This window comes from Pholis gunnellus, assembly GCF_910591455.1.
Source record: "Pholis gunnellus genome assembly, chromosome: 3".
In the NCBI taxonomy this organism is placed as follows: domain Eukaryota; kingdom Metazoa; phylum Chordata; class Actinopteri; order Perciformes; family Pholidae; genus Pholis; species Pholis gunnellus.
The window spans coordinates 9,024,789-9,035,790 of NC_136529.1; the positions used below are offsets into that span (position 1 = coordinate 9,024,789).

General features: G+C 41.5%; 2 protein-coding genes across 2 annotated transcripts; both read left to right on the forward strand.

Moving 5' to 3' along the window:
• The first annotated feature begins 532 nt into the window (after positions 1-532).
• pxmp4 (peroxisomal membrane protein 4) lies at positions 533-3,173 on the forward strand. Its single transcript, XM_079156872.1, has 4 exons — positions 533-654; positions 952-1,014; positions 1,114-1,312; positions 1,415-3,173. The coding sequence occupies exons 1-4, from the start codon at positions 542-544 to the stop codon at positions 1,676-1,678; spliced, it is 639 nt and encodes a 212-aa protein (XP_079012998.1). The 5' UTR covers positions 533-541; the 3' UTR covers positions 1,679-3,173.
• A 2,044-nt stretch (positions 3,174-5,217) lies between these two features.
• On the forward strand, positions 5,218-10,856 carry tgm5l (transglutaminase 5, like). Its single transcript, XM_079157014.1, has 14 exons — positions 5,218-5,248; positions 5,426-5,608; positions 5,714-5,947; positions 6,178-6,296; positions 7,113-7,241; positions 7,639-7,816; positions 7,944-8,079; positions 8,261-8,364; positions 8,460-8,699; positions 8,795-8,851; positions 8,945-9,154; positions 9,251-9,408; positions 9,829-9,965; positions 10,422-10,856. The coding sequence occupies exons 1-14, from the start codon at positions 5,242-5,244 to the stop codon at positions 10,573-10,575; spliced, it is 2,046 nt and encodes a 681-aa protein (XP_079013140.1). The 5' UTR covers positions 5,218-5,241; the 3' UTR covers positions 10,576-10,856.
• Positions 10,857-11,002: the final 146 nt, after the last annotated feature.

Here is an 11,002-nt window from a genome sequence, read left to right on the forward strand (position 1 = left end):
TATGTGTTGAGAAAATGTCCCTGCTTCTTATTTCTCCTGCTTCTTCTTTCCTAATAGTAAAACACTGATGGGTAACATTTTACTGCACAATGACTACTTTTACTTTTCACACTTAAATGCATTCATGCTGATAATACACTTTTACATTAGGACAGTATTGAATGCAGGATTTATACTTGAACTGGATTATTTACAGTTTAGTATTAGCTAGTATTTACATTTAAGCGATCTAAATACTCCAACCACTGATAAAAACAGTTATTCAGTCCCCTCTAGAGACATCATTCAATACGTTCACATAGAGAATGAATGAATGAATCAGTTACACTTTACGAATGGCCTTCAACGTGCTTTAAAAGCGAATGACAAAAATGACACACTTTTAATTATCGTGGTGCCAAACACACCACACTATTTCACGTGGCCTAGTTTACATAGGAACCTAAGCTATAATGCTGCACCACGGCACATTTTCGCTGTGACACACCGTACTGGAATATGTGCAACATGAAATAGTGTCCGGTTTGCTGTATTGAAAGTCATGGCAGGTCCTGATCTGATTAGAACTCTTCTGTATACTGTCAATAACCTCCTGCAGCAAGAGAAGTACAAAGCGGCATTGGCAGTGTTGAAAGGATTCAGAAACGGCGCCGTGTAAGTAAAACGATTAAATAAACTAGCTAGTTAGCGAGCTAAGCTAACTTAGTATAGCTTACCTCTTTGCCACACAGCTAGCTAGTAGCTAACAGGTCTGCACAGCTGTAGCACTACACTGGTGGCTGTCTTTAGCAGCCTGCAGCCACCGTGGTAACACAATTGGCAACAAATAGTATCAGACGCAGGTTGTATTGACTAGTAGAAGCACCGAGGATGCCTGACCATGTTTTGTAGCCAGTTGTGTTTCCAGACAGCACTGACATTATAATGTGTTTGTTTGTTTTGTTCACTCAGATATGGAGCCAAAATCAGAGCACCACATGCTCTGGTAATGACATTTCTCTTCAGAAGTGGCAGGTAAGGAATTGAGCTGTAATTTATTTTTTAAGAAACAGTCCCTTGCTATCACAATGCACGTCTCTAAAGTCTAAACAAGTCTTTTCTTCTCTCTAATAGTTTGAAGGACAAGCTCAAAGCCATTCTGAAGGCCACGTACACCCACTCCCGTAACCTGGCATGCTTTGTGTTCACATACAAAGGACTGCAAGCCTTGCAGGAGAGATGCCAGGGGAAGAGTTTGCAGTCTCACTCCTTTCTGGCCGCCTGTGTTGGAGGGTGGTTAGTGTTCGGAGATAACAACAACATCAATAGCCAGGTACGATGTGCCCGCACACCAAAAATCCCTATTCGCACAGCAACGAGCACATCGTCATAAACTCAAGCGTTCGATCGGTTAAAAGTCTCTGCTCTTCTCTAGATCAACATGTACTTGCTGTCTCGGATCCTGTTCGCCCTCTCTCGGCTGGCTGTAGAGAAAGGACTCGTCCCCCAGCCTAAACGCGACCCCTTCCCACTCTTTGCCACGCTGGTGTGGGGCATTGTCTTATGGCTGTTTGAATATTACCCTCACACCCTCCAGCCGTCACTGCAGTCCTCCATGAACTACCTCTACCATGACAGCAATGTGTGGCATGACATAACGGACTTCCTTGTTTATAATAAGCCACGGACTGCTGCTTAAAAATCACGTTTTTCTCATTATGGTCCAACTCATGTATCAGACAATACATGAGTTGCATTATAATATTTTTTTATAATTATTAATATTCCCAGAATGATTGAATGTTGCCTTTTTAAAATGAATGTTAGATAATAGTTTATATCTTTTTGTGTGTCAACTGACACCAAGTTTCCTGTTAAATAGATAGAGACCAGTATATTTGCACACCATTATTAGTATTGGACTAACTCTGCTTTAAAGGAAACATTTGTCACCTTTTACCTGGAGGTCCAATCAGTGTTGATGGTAAATGTAGTCCATTGAAGGACTTCCTCAGCGCGTGCTGTATTGACTGGTAAAGCTCATTTTTCCTGTTGCTGTTCAGGCAGTTCCTACATGTACCAGAATGCATTGTTTCTGAGCTTCTGACACCCAGCCAAACATAGTGTTGCCAGGTTCTGTCTATACGTATTCAGGTAATGAAATAAACACACAGCATAGCCCGAACAAGCTTAAACAAAGACCGCAACAACAGCTATTATTTACCACATTGTCAATGGCAGCGCATTCCAGCTCCACGCCTTTGCTCTCGGCTGCTCAGGTTCTGGAGGCTTCCCGCCGGCCACGTGCTCCACGCTGCATTTCTTCGGCCTTAATCTCTAAAGTCCGCTAAAACACTGTGAAATATACACTTTACAAATCCTCATCCGTAACATCCTGTGCACTTATATTTTGTGATGCCCTTTTCGCTGTTGGAAACAGTAACGGTAACTAGTTTACAATAAAAGCGAAAAGAAGAAAGAAGTTATGTTTTTGAGCAGCATCTAGTGAAATGCTGAAATATTCCGTAGTTCTTCCGACCACCAACTACGTCACTGTCACGTCAAATGACTGCGCTGGATGACGGAAGAACATATTTGTGCAGCTGCGCCCCAGAGACACAGAGAACATCAGCAACAACTGCAGGTGTTTACAGATTGTGTTACTTACCTGGATATATGAAAATAGCCACATTTTCCCTTTAAATATCAATATCTTTATATACCTAGTGTTTTTTTTTCTTGCTGCTATTTTGGATGATTGTAGAATTGATGGATTTTTAATTACCAGGGCTATGTCACTTAATACAGCTGCCACAGAATACAAAATAAAATAAAGTAATTTGTATTTAAAAATGGCAACTGTTAAATATTGGATGTGCATGTTGAAATTATTGTCAATGTACTAATTTGTATGACGTCTAAAAGCCGAAGGTGTGCCATAATTATATATTTAACGAGGACGGAATGAAATTCTTTTTCAGTCAAACCTGATTCCTGTTGTTTTTTTCTTCAAAGGCTTAATAATCAGTTTTGCAATTCAATACTCATCCAAAAGGCATTGAGCTCCAACTCAGTCATTACCTTGTTGATTTAGTCAACTGTGTTGTAACCTTGTGGCCTTTATGTGCAGTATCGACTTCTGTGTTTGATACAGTTTTTAAATACTTTCACTTGAGTATTTTCATTCTACTTGCTGCTACCACGCCACAGGAAAAATAATTGTTTGCTAACTCAACTCCACTAATTTCATTTGAAATTAAAGTAGTTATTGGCAGATCAAATCTTGGCTTGATCAGTTTATAATGTATATGATGGAATGTTCTTAAATATATTAACCCAACCGTAAATGAGCTCTGCCTGAACCGATCAGATTGCTTAATTTGATCTACCAGTTTTATCAATAAAATTCATCCTCGAGGAACCTTGACATAGTTTTATAAAATGTCATAGCAATCCATTCAATAGTGTAATATTTCAGTCTGGACCAAAGTGATGTTCTGACTGACCGACCCCGTCTTTCATAGAGCCACACAGCTAGCAGCTCAAAATCCTGAAATTGTCCATTGTGCCAACTTTCCTTACAGGGTATTACTAGTATTTATTTCATGTTTATGTTTAAAAGGTGTTACAGAGTATTACATTTCACTCTGTGATATGGAGACACCAGCTACATAAATAGACAGAGCAACAATCCTTGTCGTGACTTCAAGTCTATATTCATTCTCCAAAAATGCCTCCCAACCCACTATACTGTACATACCTCTCATTTTAAGTGGATGACTAATCTGTCACTTGAACATGATTTGCGCAATGAAGCTATTTTGTGAATGAGACAAGTCTAAACACCACCGGAAACACTAACCACCTACACATGAACTCCCATGCCCCAGTACTGGGGAAGAGGTCACTGTGTCATTGTGCAACAATGTCAAGTCTGCAGGCAGTGGATTAAAGGGCGTCTGTGTAGAGACAGAGAGAGAAAAATGTCCTAGTTATGCATGACTGTGTCTGCCTCTAAAAGTAAAAACAATATGACCAATTAAATGACATGTATGACTTTTGCCTTGGAGACTTTGAGGGAGTTCGGAATTGGATCAAAACAATCGCTGTTCTATCAAATCTAGTTTTAGTTGTGAGCTTTTGACGGTGTGATTTGTCACAGCCCGGCTCTAAAACTGTGACAAAAACGCCAGACACACGGGTACGCTTAACAAATTAAGTGATTCATTAACTGAAATATGAGTCAAACAAATGGATGAGAGGAATCTTCATAATCAGTATTTTTGGGAGTGGGTGCTTGAAAATGTGCTGCATGGGCGTTGCGCTGTGAAACGAAACCAGATGCCACAACAAAGGTATAGAGTGAGAGTAGATCTGCCTTCACACGTCTTCTTCTGCTGCTCAGGCTTTTCATGCATGGGGCACACTGGGCACAGGTGCCACTGATTACTCCTCAATCAGGTCTGCTGCCCCGGAGACAGCGAGCACAGACGCAGCAGAGGGGCTGTCGCAGATTAACAACTCAAATCGAGAAATTCTAAATAATTGAAGCCATGTAAACAAAGCCAAACACACAGGGAAAAGTGAGAATGTAACGTTAAAAGCAGAAGACAAAAAAGGCGCTCTTTATTGATTTATCTGGTCTGGGATTCCTGGAAGGTCTCTGACCCCGAGTACAAAATCCTGAATCACCTTTTGCTTTTCAGACTGTTTTGCAGCGGCTTCTGTTGGAATCTAAAGGGAAGAGACATGTAGCATGATGCCAAACTAACCCACAATAACATGTTATCACATGCTCTGAAAAAAAGAAGAAACTAAGAGTTTGTGAATTGTATGAAGAGATAACTAGTTTGCTTTTTCACTCGTGCTCAATGAAATAGTATTACTTCTCCTGCTACAGGTCTCATGTCTTTATGACAAAACGTTGCAGCGTCTTGCGAGTGGTCACGCCCAGCAAACCATCGTAGTCCCTCTTTGTTCTGTTCAACTGGGTGACTTTGAGTGCTCAGGTAATTACTTTACGCGTTAAACTGTCCACCTGCAACTCAAGCAAGGAGTGGTGTACCATTTTGTGGCATGTTTTGTGATACACATGACTTGACGGCCTTAGTAACAATTGAGGAAAACCAGTTTTATTTGACGCAAGCACGTGCGATGTGCTTTGCCCCACCCTTTCAGAGGGTGGGGCAAAGGTTTATATAGCAGCAGAGGGTGAAAGCAGGGATCAATATCATTGCATTGAAGAAAAAGAGACACAGACAAATGGAAGGTGAGATTTGTCTTCACAAATGCAAGCAATTTATTTCTCTTTATTTGTCGTTTATTATCACTTAACTGTAGCCTTCCTCGCTTTTTGTTCTTCCTATCGCTCTGTGTCTAGTGGCTTCTAACAGGTAAACGCATTTTTCTTTATCGGTATCTTAACTTCTTGTTCTTCATTTTGCAGACTTGAAAATAAAAAATGTCAACTTGGAAAAATCTGAAAACATGGAGAGACACAGGACAGAGGGCTTCAGCAGCTCCAAGAGCCTGGTGGTGCGAAGAGGAGCCCCTCTCAGAATCCGTGTGCAGCTGGAGGGCCGATTCTTCAACCCCAAGACCGACGCTCTGAGGATCAAAGTTACGCTAGGTAGTCTGGATTTAGATTTCTGGCCATGAACGGCTATTGTTTGCAACCAAGGCTTAACCACAACATTAAAATCACTTTGCTAAATTGTCTCTCTTCTCTCCTCAGGCCGCCTGTATGTGGTATTGCCAGTCACTTTCACCAAGAAGGTTTCTTCCTCCCACTGGAAAGCCTATTTTGACCCAGAGGGCCGGGACCTCCAGAACCTCTCCATATTCATCTCCTCTCCTGCCTCCGCCTCGGTGGGCTACTACAGATTTCAGCTGTATGTGTTCACTCCGGGCAAAAAGAAGACCTACGCGTTCAGCAAATTTATCCTGCTCTGCAATCCCTGGTGTCGCGGTGAGTCAACCCAGTGAAGCGGTCAGAAGCTTTTTATGAAGTTCAGTCAAGTGATTTTGCAGCAAACCAAAGCAGAAATGTAGCAATAGATATGGTTTGTGTGGGTGAATGAGTTCAAGATGTTTACAAAACGGAGACAAATAAATTATTTGTGGGGTAAAGAGCAATGTATTTTAAAATGTCAATGCACAAGGATGTGCTAAATGTCTTTTTGTGTTTGTTTCTTGCAGAGGATGCTGTGTATATTCCCTTTGAGGACCAGAGAGAAGAGTACATCCAGAACGACTCTGGGCTGCTGTTTATAGGGGCACCTATGAATGTTGTGTCAAGACCATGGTCCTTCGATCAGGTATATAAAAAAAAAACTATTTGTTAATCAGAACTTTTGCACAAAGTACAACAAAATTAAGTAGCAATCCTGACATTGCATACACATATCTCAAACATTAATAACAAATAGAGAAGAATAAAAAAAGAATATATATATATATATACATACATATATCTCATCCACTCAATTTGACATTCTCCAGTATTATTTTAAGGCAAATTAAGTATTTTATATTTAAGAATTTTAAATATTTGTTTTTACAGTACATCATATATGTGAGTCCCTGCAGTTTTTCCTCTTAACTGTACCTTAACATCACAGTCCGGCACTGCACAGTCTGCAGAGACACAATGCATTTTGGAGCGGTTGAATATGTCCAGTAAACTAATTTGTCAGAAGTTCTTGTTAATATAGTGAACATCCAGATATTTCTCACGTACAGAACATCCAAATACTATGCAGTTGAATTGCACTACATACTCAATTTGACATCATACTATGGATAGTACGTTACGATGCGATTTCGAACAGAGCCTTCGTCTGTTGATTTCCATTCAGTAATAAGTGTAGTATTTGTTGTGGTGCTGTTGTAGTCGATTGCATTTCAAGTGACGTCAATTTCATTTATGTAGCCCCAATATCACAAATCAGAGTTTGCCGCGAAGGACGTTTCATTATAACGTATTGCTTGTGTCCACTTGCAGGATATTCTTTTGGTCCTTGAGTTGGATTAAACACAAAGCATATATTTGTCGATTCATTTATTAGAATATGCTCTAAATTGTCACTAAATGTTGATTTAATTCTCTTATTTCTTCCTCTCTACCTGTGTAGTTTGAGCCCGGTGTTCTGGAGTCGTGCCTGAATCTGCTCCAAGTCAGCCCTCAGCACCAAAAGAGCAGAAGACAGGACTACCTGAACAGAAACAACCCCATCTACATCAGCCGGGTCGTGTCTGCCATGGTGAGTGCAAACAGATTCTATAGAGTATAAACACAACATGAATACGTAAACTTCACAATATGAATGAATCACCAGCCAGCAGTGTTCTGTTTCACCAATGTTTTCATTTACTTTGTGTGACAACATGAGCGTCCTTCTGCTTATTAAAAGCATGTTGGGACTTGAACACTGGAACACTGTGTTTTGCATATAAATGCACATCTCGTGCCAAGGTTTAAAAACAAAATGGCACACTGTGATTATTGCAGTTACACAGGTAATAAAAGTGGTTATTAAACTGCCACTAATGATCAGAATCATGTGGGAAGATGTGAGGTGTCCCGGTTTGCTCTATAATCTTTGGGAACTGTCGTGCAAAGATGGAAAATTGCATTTATCATCTCTTTTTAATGTTCAGATCAACAGTGAAGACGACCGCGGGGTGCTGCAAGGGAAATGGAAAGGGGACTACAAAGATGGAGTTAATCCCTCCCTGTGGACTGGGAGTGGGGACATCTTGACCCAGTGGGCCGGGTCCGGTTACAGTCCAGTCAAGTATGGACAGTGCTGGGTGTTTGCAGCCGTCATGTGCACAGGTGATTATATCATGAGAACCACACGTCATCATGATTTCATGATCATTTTTTCCATTACGCAATGTTCCAATTTGTTGATCAGAGTGTTCAACGCCTGCGTCTGTTTTTTTTTAATTACGTCTTTCAGTCATGAGAGTCCTTGGCATTCCTTGCCGCGTCGTCACAAACTTCAACTCCGCTCACGACACCAATGAGAACCTGGTGATTGAGGAGTACTACAGTGAAACAGGGCAGAAGCTGAACCTCAGCAAAGACAGCATATGGTCAGTGGTGATTTACCGTTTGAATTTGTTAACATGCCAAATATGATCAACAGTTTTTTTTGTGAAAATGAGCCTGGCTTATTAAAGCACTTTTTTTCACACAATTTAATGACATTTATTTAGTTTTGAGAAGCAAGCCTATTCATGTTTTGTGATGTGTTATTTTGTCTCTTCTTTACAGGAACTTCCATGTGTGGGTGGAGTGCTGGATGACCCGCCCGGATCTGGGATCAGGAATGGATGGCTGGCAGATTCTTGACCCGACCCCCCAGGAGAGGAGCGGAGGTGTGTGAGAAATGTATCACGATCGTGTCATGTTTGAATTTGTTCTCTTGAACAAACGTTACCATAACTTTCCTTTCCTTCTTCTTTTATCGCAGGAGTGTTCTGCTGTGGCCCAGCCCCAGTCAAAGCAATCAAGGATCAGCGTATCGACCTGTTTTTTGACATTCCCTTTGTCTACGCCGAGGTGAACGCCGACGTCCACTCAATCGTAGTGAGCGAGGGTCGGGTGGTCAGCCAATACACAGACACGGAGAAAGTGGGATCCCTCATCTGCACCAAAGCTGTTGGCTTCCCCAGACCCCAGATCATCACAGGAGACTACAAATACATCAAAAGTATGAGCCAAAACCAGAAATCCGTTCATCAAGCGGCTTAATGTTTGCTCTAAGGCATGAACACTTACATTTTTCTTTCAACCTTCACTATATAGGCCCGACTTCATCACTTTCATCGAGAAGTTCCACAGTGTCAGAGGACTCGAGCAGAGGTAATTTTGAATTTTGAATGCGATAATCGGACTCGTCATCTGTTCAAACACATGTCATCTCATGCACTGGCTTTCTTCATGTTCATTTCACAGGCTCATCCAGGGGCGTGCTCGTGGTCCTGATCCTGGATAAAGCTCCTGTTGCCGGGGAGCCTGTCCACTTTGCGGTGAAAATCATCAACAAGGAGACGGTGGCCAAGAGGATGAAAGTGCATCTGAACGCCCAGGCTAAAGAATACAACCACAGCCCATCAGACACCTTCTGGGAAAGCCACGGTGTCGTACAACTGGCACCCATGGACGGTAAATTCCCTTTTTTCACTCATCTACAGACTCAAACTTTCACTTCTGAGAGATTGGGGTTTCAATTTCTGTCTCTTTCTGCCTCCGTCTTTCCAGTCAAGGTTATTCACCAGCAGATCCTCCCAGCACACTACGAGGATGTGTTGGGTGACGACCTGATCAACCTCGCAGTAGTCCTGGAGGACTTGGCCAGTCATGAGCGAGTCCTGGCCTCAGAGGAGTTCAATATCGCCAGCCCACAGCTCACCATAGAGGTATTGTATTTCAAATTGTTCAAATGCATAACTTTAATTCATTTAGCGAAAATCTTCACTTTTAGATACCAAATATGTGTTGGTTGCCAAACAAAGGGATATTGTATGAAATTATTACAAAGGCATCTAAGAATATTTACTTCTCTGATGTGATGGTGCAGCAGCGTAAGAGTTGCAGGAAACATACAGCATGTATTGTCGTTGCACAAATTCTACAAAGAAATTAACTGTAGAGCTCTTTAAACTGCCTGAAACACACCTGCTATACAGATAAACAGCAATGAAAAGAAAGTATTATTGCAGGTACAGCATTACCTGCTGTTCAAGCTTCATTCCTGTGGTGTGGAGTGATATGTCAGATTTATTTGAAGGGTAATTTAAGGCAATTATCAGGGTTCGCTAACGTCCTTTGTCCTTCAGATTGCAGATGAAGACTCGATTGTGCCTAACAAAGAACAGACCGCCATAGTGACCTTCACCAACACATTTTCTCACCCGGTGAAAGGAGTAATGACTGTGGCTGGAGCCGGGCTGATTCAGGGCAAGGTCCACTTCAAGTAAGAACGAATGACTTCTTGCCTTATTTCTATTGTACATGTTGATTGTTGAACGGCTTCAGAGATTTGTGCACTTCATGAAAGGCTGCAAAACAAGGAATGCTCAAATATAGGAGTGCCACTTTGACCTGACAGTACAGTATGTCTTTGTTGACGGAATGTGGACTTGTTACACTTGTACTGTTCCACTTATGTTTATTTTTGGCCAGGTGTGGCGAGGACAAAACAAACTGTTCCTCTGCTATGTTGACATCGGGGTTGATAATTACTTACAGGCACTGAAGGTTTATTTTAGGCTGCTTGGGTGTGTGTGACCTATATAGTCACTAAGGCGTGCTCCGTTTAGACAGTCACACAGTTCTAGTCATAGCGCAGCAAACTCGGAGCCAGTGTCAGCCACCCGCAAACGTCAACACTGTGTGAACTCATTTATATCGTCTCTGTCTCTTCCTGCAGGATGCTCCCTCTGCATCCAGGCAAGAGCGTGAAGCAGCGCATCACCTTCATCCCCAACAAGGTGGGAACGAAGATGCTGCAGGCCAGCCTGTCACTCTCAGGCATCAACTCCACTATCAGAGGCTTCAAGATGCTCTCTGTCAGCAGAGCTTGAATCCTGTTTTTGTACGTTTGTTTTTGCTCAGGTGTGACTTTTACGTTTCTGTCAGTGTAGTTTTGCTTTTTTTAAAACTAATTCACCCAACTGAAGCTTGATAACGGCAACCAGGTGGCAGCATCAGTCCCAGATTGATGAACATTCAAATGATTGTCAAACTTCGTGTTTTTCTATCGCTTTGTATGATTTAAATGTGAATGTAAATTAAATGTATTTATTTATTTATATTAATGTAACTTTTTTACTCGGATTATTGTGCTGTTTGTTTTATTTGAACAATAAAACAATACAAAATCTTAATATTTACAGTCGGCTGTGTTACTTTTCTTCCTTCTGACTCTCAAACATACAGAATTGATGTAGATTTCTGTTGTTGCAGTTCTGCTCTCTGCCCTGAAGAGGGAGACTTTTCCTCAAAAAAGGT